Consider the following 18,638-nt stretch of genomic DNA (forward strand, 5'->3'; position numbering starts at 1 on the left):
GAGGGGAGTGTTGAAGAGGTCGCCTGGGAAAAGGCCCTTCTGAAGGGAAGGAGCAGGGCGGGAGGGGACCCGGGGTCCACCATCTCACCGACGGCCCAGCAAAGGGCGTTCCCTCAGCCCCGCTTGTCCTCAAAGGCTTCTCAGGAGAGCGCGGGAATTCGGAGTCTGTTTACCTCTTTAGAAAAATCCACACCAGACCTCTTCCCATCGACTCGCTGCCTGTTAATCTGACAGGAAATAGTACCCTCTCCCCGAAAGCCCTCCCGCCGGGGATTTCAAACAGATCAGGAGCCACACCTCCCCGGAACCGGAAGCATTACCACTAGCGCCCCTTGCTGGTCGGCTATTTATAAGGGGCGGGGCGGCAGCGGAAACTGCAACTCCCGGAATGCAGCGCGGAGTTTCCGGTTTCCGGCGAGAGGGCCAGAGTGAGTGTTTACACCGGCGGCTCTGCGGCCGGGTTCCTTCCGCGGGACGGGTGAGGGCGCAGGGTCCCTGGTCGCGCGGGCTCGACGTGGGTCGGCTAAGTAACTGGTCCCACCGGAGAGGTGGGGTCACCACCAGACACTGTTCCTTCCTCACTACTAGCTGTCTGTGACCTTGGGCCTTTCTGAATTTTGATTCCATCATCTGTAAAATGTGGGCAATAATGCCTGCTCCAGGGAACAGTTGTGAGGATTAAGTGAGATTGGTATACAAATCTTGTTTTAAACCTGGAGGCGGATGGGTACTTTGAGGATGGATGTCTTAAGGTCGGATGGGCAGCCTTTTCCTCTGTCTTTACAGAGGCCTCTTTGAAAGCAATAATGATGGCTAAAACAAGAACTTGCCTATGAGACTCTTCCGTGTTCCGAGCTTTTGACTTAACTTCTAGGCATCTGTATGTGCCAGGCATGGGGACAGTAAAGGTGAAAAGTTGTAGTGCTTGCTTTCAAGGACTTTGAAGAGTTGTGTGTGTGTGTGTGTGTGTGTGTGTGTGTGTGCGCGCGCGCGCGCTCTTTTGCCCTGAGGAGATAGAGGATGTGGGAACAACAGGAAAAAGAAGAGTATAGAGAAGATTGTATTTGTGTTGGCTTGGTAAGAGTTTGCTAAGAGACTGAAAGGGAAGACTTGAAAAGTCAGGAAACTAGCAAAGGTGTAAGATGAGAGAGAACTTCATTTGGAATGGAGGAATAGTGAGGTGTACTTAACCTGTTGGGAGAGTGGCACAGGGCAAGGCTCTGTTGGAGAGGAAAGACATCAGGAGGCAAAATGAATAACTTTGTGAAGTTTCAGTTTATTCACGTTTGAAGCCAGTGGAGGTGTTCTAAACAGGAGAAAGACTTGATCACTTATTTATTTTAAAATCATGAGTTGTGTGGCAATGTAGATCATTCATAGAGAAAGACAAAAAAAAGGCAGGGAACTTGATATAAAACTGTTGTAAATAAAGCAAGAGGTGAAGGAAAAAATTAGAAATAAGCAATGCATAGGAGGAAGAGGATTGGATAATCTCACTTGAACCTCACAACATTCCTATTAGATTGGATGGTATTTTATGTCCACTTTAAAGATGAAGAAACTGAGGCCTGGAGAACTGAAGTTCTTTGCTGTCCATCACAGGATGAATAAAGGGAGGGCCACGTATTCTAGTTCTGGCTTCCTGATGTTCCATCTTGTGCTTCTTCAGCAGTGTCACATTGAATTGTCTGTCATCCAACCCTTTGGTGGGTGGAAGTGGAGTAGGATGGTGGTCTGTCTTTCAGCTACTAAGGTTTTATTCTTTTTCAGGGAGAAAGAGAGAGCGCGAAAGAGAGAGGATGTCTCTCTCAGACTGGCATCTGGCAGTGAAGCTGGCTGACCAGCCACTTGCCCCAAAGTCTATTCTTCGGTTGCCAGAGACAGAACTTGGAGAGTACTCACTAGGGGGATATAGTATTTCATTTCTGAAGCAGCTTATTGCTGGCAAACTCCAGGAGTCTGTTCCAGACCCTGAGCTGATTGGTGAGTCTCTGTGGACTGGGCTTGGACTGTTGCTCTGATCTCTTATGTGGAGAGGATACTTCTAGAATTACCAGAGTGAATTAAAGGCTTAGGATTTGTTGCCTCATAATGTTAACACTTCAGAGATGTGAGTGTTAGGTGAGGAGAAACAAATCATAATAGAACTCTTGCTTGCCATTTCAGTCATGTATTATACTGAACTACTTCATCACATAATTCCTAAACTATATTATTGAGTTCTTTCTCTAAAAGCACAAAAATTTGGGGTAGGCCAAGGAAGGAGTTGTTGATCTGGGAAGGCTCCTCAATGTATCCCTTAAATCTTAAGAAATGATTAGAAGAATTTTTGTTTGGCTTATTGATTAGAGGGAAGACAGAAAATAAAGAAATGAAGATAATACGGACTTTTCAAGTGGAGAAAGGAGGACTTTAAGTATAATTAAATTATGCTGTAAACGTAATTTATACTAGCTAAGGGTTTTTAACTGGGTATTTTCTGTCTCATTTGGATTGGGTTTATCCTTTTTTGTTTCTACTCATTTTAATGGAGCAGTTTCCACAATGTTAATTAAGTTCTAGAGCTCTTCTATGGTTGGATTCTGTATAATTCCATCTTGTGGGTTTGTACTTGCTAACGATTGTTGTTAAAATGTGTTTCTTTTGTTTTTGGTACTGAGGATTGAACTAGGGGTGTTTTACCACTGAGCTACTTTTTATTTATTTTGAAATTTTGAGACAGGATCTCACTAAGTTGCTAAGTCTGGCCTCGAACTTGGCAATCATCCTACCTTAGCCTTCTGAGTCTCTGAAATTACAGTGTAGGCCACCATACTGGGCTAAAATGTATTTCTTTAAAAAAAATTTTTTTTTTAAAGTAGATATCATTCTCCAGCTTTCTGTCCAACCAAAATAAGGTTCTCAGGGAACAAAAACTATTTAAATTGTTTTGAGGAACAAAATATAAATGAACAGTTCTTATTTTTTAGATCTGATCTACTGTGGCCGGAAGCTAAAAGATGACCAGACTCTTGACTTCTATGGCATTCAACCTGGGTCCACCGTTCATGTTCTGCGAAAATCCTGGCCTGAGCCTGATCAGAAACCAGGTGAGTGAGTGTTGGCCTTTAGTCAGACCAGCAGAGCTTCTGTAATATCTTCAAGGGAAGGGATTGTGTTTTCTTGAGGCATGGGCCTGGATGGAACAAAGAGGCAGTGTTGAAAGGGGATATCTTTATTACTTGCTTGATTATACCACACTGATAAACATAAGTCAATTGCCCATGGCAGGAGATTTAATTCTCTACTTTCTAAGTTCATTACCTGATGTTTTCTAATGGGACAGAGAGTGTGTTTCCATTTAAACTCTTTAGATTAATAGTTTATTTTTGAATGAACTTTGTTTCCTTTTCTTACTGTTGCTGTTCTCATTAGGAAAAAGCTGAAAACTTCTTGTACTCCTCTAACATTGTAGTTTGTTTTCATGTGAGCAAATGATCCTGCCAGCTGCCTACGGCAGTGATTCATTCAGTCAGCTAACAACTCCTGCCATACTGGTAATTTATTTTCCAGAAAATATTCCAACAACATTAAAGTCACTCTTGGAGAAAATATACTAAACCTGTAAAGTTTCTGATTTATTAATAGAAGGTGTTACTTGGAATTCATAATTTAAATTTTACATTTGTGTTTTAAAAGCTTCAAGGATAAAGGTAAGCTATGTAAAAATTGTCAATTTGATATATTTTTGTGATGTTCATGTTTGTTGTCACTAGTTATCAGTCTGAAATTTATCCTCTTTTCAGTTCTAAACATAAAGGACAAAAACATCTTCTTTTGTACCCAGATGGAAGTGAGAAAGAAAAACCAGCCCCTGACATCCAAGGGCTGACCTGGAACTCACAAGCAGGAGTCCTTTCATAGAATGTGAACAAATGCACAGGTCACCAGGTTTAGACAGGGACATTCTGAGATCATCATGGATCAAGACAAAAACAAGATCCCTATCATTTCTGAGCAGAGACCAAAACCTGTACATTATCCAAACCACAAAAGTGACCATGTATCCGTCTATCCTGGCTAATGAGAATGACTATTGCTTCCTTACCAGTAACTCCAGTATTTTTGCCTTCCTTCTCAATAAGGGTCATTAAAAGACCCAAACATGCTGGGTGCAGTGGTGCACGCCTGTAATCCCAGTGACTCAGGAGGCTGAGGCAGGAGGATTGAGAGTTCAAAGCCAGCCTCAGCAAAAGCAAGGCACTAAACAACTCAGTGAGACCCTGTCTCTAAATAAAATGTAAAAAATGGCTGGGACGAGGTTCAGTGGTTAAAACCTCTAGGTTCAATCCCCCGTACCCACCCCCAGTCATGAAATTGCCCCCACTTCCTGAAAGCTTTCAATTCAGAGCAAAATCCATCTTTCCCATATTTACCCAGCAAAAGCTTAAATCTTCCACCACCCCACCCTGTACTGAGGGTTGAACCTAGAGGTGCTTTGCCACTGAGCTTCATCCCCAACCCTTTTTATTTTATGACAGGGTCTTACTAAGTTGCCAAGACTGGCCTCAAACCTGTAATCTTGTCTCATCCTTCCAAGTAGCTGGGATTACAAGTGTGTGCCATTGCACCTGACTTCAAATCTTAAATCCTGTATGTCATTTCTAATATCCTCTTGTTGAGACACCTTGCAGTTCTCTCTAGTTTGCGTTCTCCTCTGTGTATTGAGCACTAAACCCATCTTGTTCAAATGCAAGTGTTCTCCTGTATTTAGGTTCCTATTCTTTTGTTAGAGGGAATTAACAAAAGGAAAGGAACATTTATGGCTTCTGTGAGCTAGGTTTTTTCCCTTTGATTTCTCACTTAATCATGACAGTGGGCTTTCAGGGTAGGTAACATTAGCATTTTATAGATGAAGGAAAGGGGTTGGAAAGGTATTTATTCAAGGTCACTTAGAAATGAATGCAAGAGTCCAGCACAGTGGCTTATGCCTGTATCCTAGCTATTCAGGAAGCTAAGGCAGAAGGATTACAAGTTTGAGGGTAGCCTCAGCAACTTAATAAGAGCATGTTTCAAAAAATAAAAAGAACTAGTGATGTAGCTCAGTGGTAAAGCACCCCTGGGCTCAATCCCTGGTGCCAAAAATACAAAACAAAAAGCATAATGCTAGAGCTGATAGGGACCTAGCTTTTGGAGGTTCAAGAGCCCATATGCTTTCCAATAGGCTGGCTGCCTCCCACCCTCAAAGGGTACAGAGATGCCCATTATTCTTAGCTCATTGCTAGCTTAGGATATTTAGAGTCCATTTCCTTCTAACTTCTGCCTGGAGATTTATTTTTTAAGCAAATGGACTTTTTTTGTGTGTGTGTGTGTGGTACTGGGGATCGAACTCAGGGCCTTGTGCTTGTGAGGCAAGCACTCTACCAGCTGAGCTAAGCAAATGGACTTTTTATTGGGAGGTGAAACCATGTGCCATGGTGTACACCTGTAATCCCAGCAGCTCATGAGGCTGAGGCAGGATGATCATGAGTTCAAAGCCAGCCTCAGCAAAAGTGAGGCATGAAGCAACTCAGACCCTGTCTCTAAATAAAATACAAAATAAGACTGGGGATGTGGCTCAGTGGTCAAGTGTCCCCAAGTTCAATCCCTGATACCCCCAAAAAAAAATTTTATTGGGAGGTGAAAATAAACTTTTCAATCTGAAAAGAAATGGTTTTGTGACAATACTTTAGTTTCTCCTCTGGCACTCTTCTTCCAACGGAAGTACATTCTTCTCCCACTGGATGAGAGCCTTTAGGAAGAAAATTGACTTGTTTGTCCTTTCCTACCTGGAGCCCTTTAGTGGTTCTCCATGGTGTGTTATAAAGTCTCAGAATTTCACTTTAGCCTGCTATTTGAGCATGGATGTGTACCCTGAGCTCCAGACACAAAAAAATGACTGACTGTTCCTTCAGAGCACCACATTCTTATTCTCCCATGTCTTTGCACATGTTCTCACTTAGGCTTGGAAGAACTTCTTCCCTAGGAAACATCTGTTCTACTTTAAGTGCCCCTCTCAGATCTTCTCTGGGTTCTGGCCCTGTCTCTCAGTGATGGCCCTTGCTTACATACATATCTCTGCTGAGGCCATCAGTGTGGTTTTTTATAATTGTGTGTGTGTATATTTGATCTAGTCTAATTTCTCCTACTGCCCCAAGAATTCCTTTGTTGGCAAAGATTCTTATTTTCTGCTTCCTGTGACTTGCCCAAAACCAGGCACAGGGTACTTGCCCAGTACTTGTTTGTTAAATGAGTAAGTTAGATAACTTATTTGAGATGAGTATGTTTCGAAAGAGTCAGCCCTCGTTATTAGACTATTGATGAGAACATGACTGCTACATTGCATCCGGGGGTACTGCTACATTGCATCACTTTTCCTTGGTAGTGTGGCCTTAAAGTCAGATGGTATAGTCTATACAAACGCATAAACACAAGTAGCAGTCCTTAGTGAGGATTACCACACTTTAAGAAGTATGACCCAGGATGAATTTTCTATCTACCTAATCTCCCTGCTCATACCCATATATGAAATGGACTAAGGCCCTTTATGGTAACCACAGGTAGCTGAGGTTATTACAAAACTTTCCCATATATGTGAATCAGTGTCTAAAGATCAAAGAGGAGTTTTGGGCCTTACTGTTGGGCATGTGATGGAAAGTTTGTTAAGAGCCTTGGGATCAGTGTGTTTTCTTGGTTCTCCTTTTTTTTTTTTTTTTTTTAAAGATTGAAAATAATATTACAGAAACCTGGAAGAATACCAAGGAGAAAACAGTTACCCCTTGAACCTGTTACCTTATCTGAATGCTCTTCTTCCTCTTGTCCCCTCCAGCTTTGGACCCTATGTACACTGACACTTGTTACATAGTTTTACCAGAGTTCAAATACAGCTCTGTGTTCTGTTTCATTCTGTTAACATACTGTGTTAGCATAGCACTGTATTGTTAAGATGGTTTGCAGAGCACTTATTTAAATCCTTGCATAAGTGTCTCCTGAGTTGATTATACCTTCCTCCTTGTCAAATGTAAGAAGTCTAGAATTCCTGTGGTGAGTTGTTGATCAGAGCACTCTTTCATGTGGTAAGATTCCCGTTGGCCTGAACTCAAATTTGTTTATCTACTAAAAATACTTAAAGGAGAGTGCAATTTTTCATATCTGTGGCACAAATGGGTCTGAGTGAATTCTCACATTCTTAGAGAGTGATGAGGGAAGGGAATGTGTTGACCAGGTTGCAGCTGGGCACTTGCTCAAATGATGTTGTTATGTCTGTGGCAAGGAAAGGGCCTGGACTGTAGGGTAACTGTGAGTGTCTTGTCCTCCAGAACCTGTGGACAAAGTGGCTGCCCTGAGGGAGTTCCGCGTGCTGCATACTGCCTTGCACAGCAGCTCCTCCTACAGGGAGGCGGTGAGTGTGAGCTGGGACTGCAGGAGAGGGTGTAAACGCTAGTGCTGGTGGTGGAGAGTGGGAGCCGGGAGCCCCGTTGCCACAGCAACCAAGAGTTCCTCTGGGAGTTTTTGCCTTGTCTGTGGGCCTCAGTAGAGCTCTATCTTTTCCCAGAGAGCCTTTCTTAGCAAGGTGTTGGTTGGTGTTGATTCCCTCTAATGATAATGATATAATCTCTCATCATACTGGCCTCATGGAATGAACATGACAGCAACCAAAGGATCTACACAGTTTCTGCTGGGCTTCATTCTTTGGCTTTGGCTGAACTGCCTGCCTACCACCCCTTAACAAGGATTTCCCCACTGGTGAATGGGCTGATGCCTTTCTATAGGAAAGTTGACAGGAAAATTAATACAGCTGTGAACTTCCCAATATATATGAATATGAAATAGTAATTGTAAGGAGATTTAAAAAGGCTTTTGGGACCTTGTTATTGGGCTTGTAATGAGACCTTTCATTTTGTAAGTATTAGAACTATGGTGGGGGAAAGAATCACAGAGATTAGGGGTTTACTTGCCCTTTTTTTTTTAATTCTTTGTTTCCTTTCCAGTAAGCCACAATCTCAGAGCAAAAAGAAGCTCATCTATTTCCAGGGATATTGTTTCATTGTTGTGGTGTATATGCAAGCACATAGAGGGAGGAAGTCTTTGAGCAGAATGTGGGCATTTGATGAGTGTATGGAGCTAGTTGGAATGCTTAGTCCTCCCTGTTTCTCCTGCAGGTCTTTAAGATGCTCGGCAACAAAGAGTCTTTGGATCAAATCATTGTGGCCACCCCAGGCCTCAGCAGTGACCCCATTGCTCTGGGTAAGTGCAGGAAAGGATTTGAGGAAATAGGAGTTGTTGGAAAAGGAGAAAGCCATGACCCTAAAGTGATTCTGACCATCTTTTAAAGACTCACTGGTCTTGCGGATAGAAGGAAAGTGATCAAAATGTGTTTTACATACTCATCCCCTAAGAGTTCTCAGTCCTCCAGAGTGATAATAGCCTAAGTAGCATCACAGATGAGGGTGTGAGCATGCCAAATGAGGGCTACAGTTAGCCTGAATCACCACAATCAGGGAAGACTTCCTGTACACCTTGGTGGATGAGGGAAGAACCCAGATACAGAGGAGGAAGACCAGTGTGTTAGTACTCAGTGTGTGACTGAAGCACAGTGGGGAGATGGAAGGCAGGGGAACATCCCACTGGAAGAGGAAGGAGTGTACTCAGGTACATAAGACTGCTTGGGGCTTTGTTTCTTCCCTTTCTCATGAGGGTAGGTTTGGGCTTGTGTGTTCCTGTTGAACCAGTTGTTCTGAGACTAATGCCTCTTTTCCTTCCTGGATCTGACCAGATTTCCATTCTCTGAAGTGGGTTGTGTTCTCTTTCAGGGGTTCTCCAGGACAAGGATCTCTTCTCTGTCTTTGCTGATCCTAACATGCTGGATACGTAAGTATAATCATCATATTAGAGGGTATCACATCGGTCCTCATGTGATTAGGCTAGAAACCTAATTGTTGCCCTGGTTTCTGCTCTTGGAGCCCATCCTCAGCCTGTCACTGGATCCACCTTCTAAATATGTGAGGAGGTGAAAAGGAGCAAGGGCTGCTTGGGCGTAGTAAAACTCAGTCAGGAACATGTGAAGAGTATCAGGATGAAGCAAAATTCTGTGGGATGGGGCGTTGTGTGCCTGGGACAGTTTAGATTTTGTTTGGTAGATGTTAGAGAGTCTCTGAAGGATTTAAGCCCTCTCTAAAATATCAGAGCTAGAAAAGACAGAAGAGGCCACATCCCCTTATTTTGCAAGTGTAAACGACCCTACCCAGAGAAGAGAAGGAAGTTGTCAAAGGTTGCCCAGTATAGTAACGATGGTGTCTGGGACCAGACTCTGAGTCCAGCCTATACATTTCCCATCATGCTTTTTCTGAGATGAAAGTGATGGATTTGCAATAGAGTCCAGAAACCGAGGGCCTTGCTGTCATTGATGAGGGCAGATTAGCAGAGGAACAGAGCTTCCTGACTGAAGATGCTGAAGACACAGGCGACTCCGTCATTGTGAGGGGGCACCCAGAGCTGTCATGGATGAGGGTGTTCTTTTCCTTCTTGATCACCTTTGGGTTTCTTCTTGTCCCTGTCTTAGATTGGTGCCTGCTCACCCAGCCCTGGTCAATGCCATCATCCTGGTTCTGCACTCAGTAGCAGGTAGCACCCCGATGCCAGGAGCTGACTCCTCTTCCCGAAGCATGCCCTCCAGCTCGTACCGGGATATGCCAGGTGAGCCCCTGAAGAGAGTACCATGGGCCCCTCCAGAGCCGATAATGGCCCAGGGATTTGCTTTCCTCTGCAGCTATGTATAGTGTTGGCAGAGGGCGTTCCTTGGGAACTCTCAGTTTGAGTCAGGAAGTGCATCTGTCCTGTAATTTTCCAAGGGGAGATGAAATATGAATTTGGAGTAACTTGAGCTGAGATCTGGAGCTGCGCCTGTGCCTTTCTGTTCTTCCTCCTGAAATCTGTTCACTCTCTTCCAGGTGGCTTCCTGTTTGAAGGGCTCTCAGATGATGAGGATGACTTTCACCCAGTAAGTGGCCCGGCTACCTGCTGTTTAGGGGAGATGGTGCTGGGAATGAGCCCCTCCCTGGGACCTGGCACTCCCAAGGCTGAGAAGTGGTCATAGGTAGGCTCTTTTGGGAGCTAAGACCATGTCATACTGTTCCTTTTTTATTTTCTTTTTGGGACCTGGGGGCTTAGGCAGTCTTCCTAGGAACCATTTCTGGAGTGGAGAGGGGTTCCTTTGGGGATTTCAGTGTCATTTCCTGATTCTGGATCCTCCCTTCTCCAGAGCACCCGATCTACACCCTCTAGCAGCACTTCCAGCTCTCGCCCAGCCTCCCTGGGGTACAGTGGAGCTGCTGGACCCCGGCCCATCACCCAGAGTGAACTGGCCACTGCCCTGGCCCTGGCCAGTACTCCAGAAAGCAGCTCTCATACGCCAACTCCTGGCACTCAGGTATGGAGAGAGGACTGGGAACATCAAGGCCATGCCCCCAAGGGAGAAGCTCCCCAGTGGTAGAATAGGTTTGCCTTTGCTGACCCAGGTTCTAGATCTGGTTTAAGCTGAACCCTGGAGCCCTGGTGGGAACTTCTTGCTATAACTCAGGTGACTTCCCCCTCACTTGCCTCTAGGGCTCAGAAGTTTGACACAGGCCTGGCTCATTCCTCCTAGTAGTTGAAAGAATCCCCCCTCATTTAATGTGCCCTTCCTCATCCCTAACTGGGACTAGTTATCACCAGCTTAAGCATTCCTGGTGATGAATTAACTCCAGCTTCCAAGGCCTTCCCTCAGAACTGAGTTATGTGCTTGGAGTCCATTTTCCTGGAGTAGAAGAAAATGGAACCTTTTCTGCTCACATAAGTAGCTTTTAGGTACCTTCATGTGGTTGTCTCATAGCAGGTGTCTGTTGGGAGGTAGTAGTTGGGTACCCCAGGAGCACTGTGGGGTGACCTGATAATAGTTTATATCTGTCATGGGGTTGAGATAGTTCTTGAGGTGACTCTGATTGATTTGTCTCTAGGGCCATTCATCAGGGACCTCACCAATGTCCTCTGGCGTCCAGTCAGGAACGCCCATCACCAATGATCTCTTCAGTCAAGCCCTCCAGCATGCCCTGCAGGCCTCTGGGCAGCCTAGCCTTCAGGTCAGTCTTCTTCATTTCCTGGCTTCCATATGGCCCTCTTGTTGCTTTAGATGCCAGGCTTTTTTCTGTGTTGTGGAGTGCTTCTCATTTGTCATGCTTTGCTCTAGGTGTGGGCATGGCAGTGTGACAGGTGATGATTGTTCTCACCAAGGACATTTGCCCCTGTGGTTTCTACTTCTGCCCCCAGTGACCGTGACCTGACTGTCCTGACTGACTAGCTTGTATAATCATGTCAGTTTTAGTCAGGCAGTCATTCATTCATTTAGTGAGCACTAGCTGATCATTGAACATATGTATACTAGGTCTGGGTCCAGATGCTGGGGCTTGGGGCATACCAGTTTTCATCCCTGCCATAATGGGACACCAGGCAGGTATGGAAGTAGGGACAAAGTGAGAAACCTAGCTGCTTGAAGTGAGGGCATAGGTTAGGCAAAATTTTTTTTAGGCAGGGGTATTTAAGCTGATTATCAAAGAATTAGCAGGTTTTGTGTTTTGGTTTTTGGCTTTTGTGGTTTTTTTGATACTGGGGATGAACCTAGGGGCGCTTAACAGCTGAGCCACTTCCCTAGTCCTTTTTATATTTTCTTTAGAGACAGGGTCTCAGTGAGTTGCTTAGGGACTTGCTAAATTGCTGATACCGGCTTTGAACTTGCAATCCTCCTGCTTCTTGCCTCCTAAGCTGCTGGAATTACAGTTGTGCGCCACTGTACCCAGCAAGAATTAGTGGTTAACCAAACGGGGAAAAGGGGTGTTTGTAGTAGGAAGGGAACAATTTCCAGTTGGAGGCAACTCCCTGTTTGAGCAGATATGTGGAGGCATATGTGACTTACTCAAAACTATGAGGCTAAAGTGCAGTATCCCAGTGTAAAAAGTCCTGAGATGGCGCTAGAGAAAGAAAGCAGAAGCCTGGGCGTGCTGGGTGTAAGGGGCCTTAAATGCCAACCTAAGGAGATTAGATTTATCCTAACAGTTACCAGGGAGGCTTGGCAGGTTTGAAGAAGAGAAAGGGTCACCCTAGCAGCCAAGTGGAAAACCCAGGGCCTCAGCATTTTATCACATGCCTTCAAGTGTGAGCTGTTAGCTTTATATCTGCTTTCTTTATTTCTCATTGTAAGCCTGTGCAGGGAATGTCATTGGAACTTATCTGGGTCCCAAAGCCATGAAGTGGTAAAGACGTGACTTTTACTACTCCACTGGCCCTCAGGGACCATGAGGGTAACAGGCATAGGACATGAGGACGACTTACTTCTCCACGCTTTCCTCTTCCCCTGTTAGATTGCCTGTTCACTTGGTTCTGCAGCTCGGCTCTTGCCCTGGCTCCACCTAGCCTATCAAAGGCCTCCAAGTTGATGTATGGGGCTTTTTTTTGTTGTTTGTTTGTTTTGTTTGTTTTTTTGGTACCAAGGATTGAACCCAGGGGCACTTAACCACTGGGCCACATCTCCAGCCCTTTGTATTTTTTGCTTTGAGATAGGGTCTTACTAAGTTGCTTAGGGCTTTTTGCTAAGTTGCTGAACTGACCTTGAACTTGCAGTCCTCTGGCATCAGCCTCTCAAGTTGATGTGTGCTTTTTAAACCCTCCACAGTCTTCCCCTGCTGGGCTCTCTGTATTTGCCTTTCTTCCCCAGTGCCTTCTTCTGCATGTGAACACACAGTTTTCCCTATGTTGTACGCTTCTTCCTGTCATTAGGTAGGGATATTAATGAAGCTATGGGAGTACTATAAGAAAAGGTGGGTGTCTTTTTTTGTAAATCCTTAGAGTAGATAAGCCCCTTTCATGAATCCAGGAACCATTGAATGAGTTATAAGCCAGGCATGGTGGTACATTCCTGTAATTCCAGCAGTTTGGGAGGCTGAGGCAGGAGGATTACAAGTTCGAGACCAGCCTCAGCAATTTAGCAAGGCCCTAGCAACTTAGTGAGACCCTACCTCAAATAGAAAATAAAAAGACCTGGGGATGTGGCTCAGTGGTTAAGTGCCCCAGGGTTCAATCCTCAGTACCAAAAAAATTAAAAATTAAAAATTTAAAAAATAAGAGTTATAAATTTTGAGTTTGTAAAAGTGAAAATTTCTGCCTGGCAAATCAAACCCAAACAACAATAACCACAAAAACTAAACAAAAGCTAACAATAAACTGAGGGGAAAGTCTAACATATCACACAGAAGGTGAACTCTTCCTGATGTATAGAGGTTCTAGAAATTAAGACTAGTAACTCCATAGAAAAATAGGCAAAAGGGATGGTGATGTAACTCAGTGGCAGAGTACTCGCCAGCACCACAAAAAAAGTGGGGGCAAATAACATGAGCAGACTATTTACTGGAAAGGAAGTACAGATAGGTCTCAAACCCATATAATTCTAGCAATCCCTTTTCTCAGAATTTATCCTGGAGATTTATGTGCATGTAGAAAATGACAGTTGTAGAGTCAGTTACTGCAGCTTTTGTGATAGGAAAAGATTGGAAACAGCCCAGTTTTGGTGTTTTAAGGACACACATGTTAGAATATTATGTGAGTATTAAAAAGTTCTCTATGTACCAACATGGAAAGATCTCCATGTTATTATGTTAAAAAATAAAAGGTGAGGGGGGAAGAAGGGCAAAGGTGGATGTAGAACAGGAATATAAGAAAAGGGTAAAAACAACTGGGCATTGCACTTGTGATCTCAGTGACATGGGAGGCTGATCCCAAGTTTGAGACCAGCTTAGGCAATTTAGTGAGATCCTGTCTCAAAGAATAAAAAGGGCTGGGGTTGTAGCTCAATGGTAGAGTGCTTGCCTAGCAATATACATTTATATTCCTTGAAGGAAATAAAATTGGTTACTTGGGGTAGGAGGGTTAGGAGTGGGGGTAAATAAGAGTAAGACTTCACTACATATGTTAAAAAACAAAACTAGTTTTAAATTTTATCCATCTTCCATTTATTTGTGTGTGTGTGTGCATGCACATATGTATACGGGAGAAAGAATTGAGACAGTAATTTGCATTTTCTCTTTTGATCCTTTTTTACTGTAAAACTTTGAATTTGTTTTCTTAACCCTCAAGCCTTTTAATGTTTCTGAAGAACCCATTCCATGGAACTTAGTATAGCAAACTTTGCTGTAGGATTCTCATCTTCTTTTCTTTCCCCTGAAAGCATAGACCTAAGTATGTCTTCATTAGCATCCCAGTTAACAGCTTTGGTCCACCCTGTCTTTCCAGAGTCAGTGGCAGCCCCAGCTGCAGCAGCTACGTGACATGGGCATCCAGGATGATGAGCTGAGCCTGCGGGCCCTTCAGGCCACTGGGGGGGACATCCAAGCAGCCCTGGAACTCATCTTTGCTGGAGGAGCCCCATGAACCCTCTGCTCCTTCTGAACCCCCAGCAAGTTACAGAGGTTGCTGCTGCTGATGGGAGATAACTTGTGAAGATGTGTCCATCTCTCTCCTCCTCAATATACCTGATGGTCAACTCTCCTGCTTTGTCCAGTACTTGACCTTTCTGGCTGATCTGAGCTAGTAGAGGCAGTGGAGCAAGCAAGGTGGTGGCCTTGGTGCTATGGCATCAGGGAGTAGGGTTGGCCCCTGGTTCTGGGCCCTGAATAGAGGATTTTAGATTCACATCATGGAATACTGTGTGATACCCTTGTTCACCTTTGGGATTGGTAGCAGTAGTTCCAAGACTCTTTGGTGTTTTGGGGTATGACAGCTGTAGGTTGTACCCAAGGCTGGAGCAGGGCTGCTGCCCAGTATTCAGGGTCATTGCTATGTGACAGCTATGGCCAGAAGAGGCTCATGCTTCTGAGATATCCATAGTCTAGGGAGTAGCTAGGTGGGTTTTCAGAGGGAGCAGGTCGGGGTGGCTTGCCTTCCACTTTACTGCTTATTAGTTAAATAATTATACTAAATAACAACCCCAACACTAACAGGGCTGAGCTTTAATATTGAAGACAGGGCACCAACCCCCCCAGCTGCTGCTCCATCTGCTGGTGCTCTTGTTCCCCTTGGCACTGAATTCCCTGTGGCACTTTCTGCAGCGTCAGATGTGTTCAGGTTGAGAAAGTGGGTTTTATGTGCTTCAAGTACTTCGTTAGGAAAAATTCCTGTGCCTTTAATGGTGTTTGGGTTCATATGAGAACTAATCGGGGTAGAAAGGTGCTCAGAGCTCTGTTCCTGCCCCAGACCTTGGCAGGTATTCCATCTGCACCATCACCATTCATGGCTATTTGACTTCTAACTTGTTTTCTCCTGGGACAAAAGTCTTAAACTTATAAAGACAATCTATTCTTTCTTTAACTGTTCCCCAGAGAATTTACCCCAAATCCTCTTTCTGCCCTAAGGAACCACGTAGAACAAGTGTGCTCTGTCTTCTTCATTTAGTTACTTAAAGAGAGTGTGGTGATTCACTTGCCCCTTTAACCTGTACTTGTTTTGGTCCCCTTTTCTCTGGATATCCTCCAGTTTGTCATTTATTCTTAAAGGGAAGCACTCAGAAGAACCCACTATTCCATATATGTCCCCAACAGCCCATTGTTCTTTGTCTCCTCCAGAAATTTGAAGCTTCTCTGCATTCCTACACAACCCTAGAATTAATGTCGAAAGGTGTTTGCCTTGGCAGAAAGATTCAATCTCTGGGCCTCCAGTGCCAGGCCTCTCTGGGTCTCATTGGTGTGCCTGAAACCCAGCTGCCTTGTGGTTGAGAGCAAAGACCAGGAAGCTTTGTCTTTGAACCCAAAGTCCTTTGCTTGTTCCTGGTGGAAACAAACTCTGGTTCTATCCTCAAGGGCTCCTGGTGGTCAAATGGGGCTGACATAGCCCTTCCTGTTCCCATGATACAGCTGCCTAGAGCTGGATTCCATTCTGTGGCAGCTTTCACTCTGACGCTAAGGCCCTTCAAAGGTACTGGGGCTCCTTAGCTTCCCAACCCCATTACTCTGTGGAGTATTTGGGTAAGCCTGCCCTATTGCCAGAACCAACCCCAGTACCAGTTACACAGCTTCCCAGAATTGAGCCGAACCCACGGTTTCCCTTTCCCTTCTTTGTCAGCTCTTTCCTCCAGAGCCTTGGCAAGTCGGCTTTGCTTCCTGTGGCCAAGTTTTAAGTAGTATATGTTGGGTCTGATAAGTGCCCCCACTGAGCCTGGGGCTTTCCAGGACCAAAGCTCCTTCCTCACCATTGTCCTTTTCACACTTTGGACAAACATTGCACTTCTGCACCAGGTAAACATAGCATCCTTGCTCTCATGGAACTGTGTCATTGGCAAGACAGACAAAACACGTTTACACTACAGCCTGATAAGACCTGGACCAGGCAAGTCCAAGTCCTATGGGGGTTTCAGTTAAAGGGAGCTCACTTAAGGTATGTGAGAGAGTGAGTGAAGCCGATTGGAAAAAGTGGTATCCAAGATGAAATCAGAAGGGTAGGGAGGAATTGAGCAGGGAGGTGTATGTGCTCAGCAGGCTGGGAGTTGGGGGAGAATATGGCTCCTGTGCCCTGTCAGGAGGGATAGCAAGGCAGGGGTCATGTAAGGAGTTTTGGCTTACCCTGAGGACAGTAGAGAGTCAGAATTTTAATCATGAGAATCAGGTTTGTGTTTTAGAAAGGTCAGTCTGGCTGCTGCAGGTAAATAGAGGGGGGAAGGAGACAGGTTTGAGGTAGGGACCCCATCAAGGACGATGAGGCAGTGATCTGCTTAGAACTGAGGGCTGGCCTGGCAGCATGCAATGGAAGAAAAGGGTGGAAACAGACTTAAGGGGTCAGAATTGATATCAGTCTTTGGAAGAGGTGAAAATACCTACGATCATCTTCATTGAACAGATGGGGACACTAAATTCAGATGGGGAGATCATCTGTCCACGGTCTCATGGTTAGAAAGTGTACAACTATGGCTGACTGTTGACTGAAGTAGGGGAGACTAGATGAGGGCTTAGATTAGGCTGAGGAGCTCTGGCTTTATCCAGGGAATGACAAAGAGCACCCCTGGAATGGCTTTAGGTAGGGCATTTGGGGACCAGATTTATATGTAAGATAGTCTGACAGCTGCATGGAGGGTGCCTTTGTGGGAAGTGAGAGGGGGGTGGGTGACCAGCTAGGATGTTTGCTGTCTCCAGATGGGACATGGTGGAGGCCTTCACTTAAACTACAGCAGGGGAGCTGGGTGGAGGGGAGGATGTGAGGTGTGAAGGACAGACTAGATCTGAGGGTGAGAAAGAGGGAGGAGGCAGAATGTGAGTGAGTAGGTGGTGGTGCAGCAGGAATAAGAAATTGGGGGTTAGGATTTAGAATGCAAGACCAATTTTGGACATGTTGAGCTTGAGGTACAGGGATATCCAGTAGACAGTTGGATGTACCTGGGCTTCCTGGTGATCAGGAAGTTTTAAGTTCAAGGCTGAATTTTCATCATGTGAAAAGGTAATTCAACTTTTCAGGGAAAGGTGGAGGAAAAAATAATAGCCACTAAGGAGTTTGACTTTTTAGGAAATGGTGAGTCGTTAGTAGGAAACATGGAAGATGGGGGGTGGGATCTGCTAATTCTAGAAGGCTAGAGCAGGAGTCACCAAAGCAGAGGGAGTGGAAGGAACTGGACAAAGAGGTCATGGTCCTCATGGTGCAGGAAGGCTGACCTTGGACTTACAAACTTGTGCCGTGGTGACCTTGAGATGACAACACAGTAAACCAGACCCAGATTGCAGGGTGGAGGACTGAATACATTAGGGGGCACTGGAGGCAACAGGCAGAGAAATCTAGAGGATCTTATTAGTGAGGGACAGGGCAATAGCTGGAGGGGAGACGGGACTGAGTGAGCATTTGCAGTTCAACAGAGGTGAAGTTGGAATTGATTGCAAGAACTTTTCTAGGAAGCTGAGGGGAAAAAAAGGGAAGAGAGACCCCAAAATAGAATATGCAAATATGCAGAGATGGGTGAATTTCTGAACAGATCCCTTCTCCTGATATAACTCAAATTTGGCTGGGCTGACATGGGCTGGGCTGGCACAGCTTGCTGGGCACATGGGCCCAGGTTCTGCTCCTCGCCTCAGCCCCATCTGGCCTGGGCCCCAAACCAAGAAAGCTCTCAGATCCTTACCCTGAGGTGGCTTCTTGTTTCCTCTGCCCCAGGCCTTGGCAGTGAATGTTGGGGATTCATTCAGGCCTCCCTCTGCCTCCCCAGACTTTCCCAACATGTTGGACCCCCTCTGGCCATGGGCTAGGGTTTAGTTCAACTCAACTGTGCCCCTGGTTCCCCTGGGCCCTGCCCTGTTTTATTCCCATAGGCTCTGCATTTGCTGGTAACAACTCTGCTTCCTCCATGTTGAGATGCCTTTTGCAGTGCCCTGGGCACTTGCCTCCCCTACCTTGGCAAAACTAGCTAACAGCAGTGCAATACAATAGTGCTCATTTATCACACACCCTCTGTGCCAAGCTTTGAGATAGGCACTTATGTGTGCCATCTCAGTTGATCCTCATAACAACCTTCAAAAGGATATGTTATCACCTCCCTGTGCAGATGAGTGCTTCTTGTTAGGAGA

At 45.1% G+C, this 18,638-nt stretch overlaps 1 protein-coding gene across 3 annotated transcripts; it reads left to right on the forward strand.

Annotated features, from left to right (window-relative positions):
* Positions 1–409: 409 nt before the first annotated feature.
* Positions 410–14,733, forward strand: Ubl7 (ubiquitin like 7). Of its 3 annotated transcripts, none has more exons than XM_047539009.1 (11): positions 410–428; positions 1,771–1,983; positions 2,970–3,089; positions 7,338–7,420; positions 8,181–8,265; positions 8,832–8,889; positions 9,581–9,714; positions 9,969–10,018; positions 10,280–10,447; positions 11,013–11,135; positions 14,335–14,733. In XM_047539009.1, exons 2-11 carry the CDS (start codon positions 1,800–1,802, stop codon positions 14,470–14,472), a joined length of 1,143 nt encoding a protein of 380 aa, XP_047394965.1. In that variant the 5' UTR covers positions 410–428; positions 1,771–1,799; the 3' UTR covers positions 14,473–14,733. The 3 variants fall into 3 exon arrangements, with proteins under 3 accessions (XP_047394965.1, XP_047394962.1, XP_047394964.1); XM_047539006.1 differs by having other exon boundaries at positions 412–478; XM_047539008.1 differs by lacking the exon at positions 410–428 and adding an exon at positions 429–548.
* The last annotated feature ends 3,905 nt before the right edge of the window (positions 14,734–18,638 follow it).

Source organism: Sciurus carolinensis, chromosome 2 (assembly GCF_902686445.1).
Source record: "Sciurus carolinensis chromosome 2, mSciCar1.2, whole genome shotgun sequence".
NCBI classification, from domain to species: Eukaryota; Metazoa; Chordata; class Mammalia; order Rodentia; family Sciuridae; genus Sciurus; species Sciurus carolinensis.

Bases quoted from the DNA above. Each gene is read 5' to 3' on its own strand.
- Ubl7 (XM_047539009.1), top strand. From the start codon at position 1,800: ATGTCTCTCTCAGACTGGCATCTGGCAGTGAAGCTGGCTGACCAGCCA. The intron at 7,421-8,180 runs GTGAGTGTGAGC...TTTCTCCTGCAG, and splicing joins GCTCCTCCTACAGGGAGGCG to GTCTTTAAGATGCTCGGCAA. The intron at 9,715-9,968 runs GTGAGCCCCTGA...ACTCTCTTCCAG, and splicing joins CTCGTACCGGGATATGCCAG to GTGGCTTCCTGTTTGAAGGG.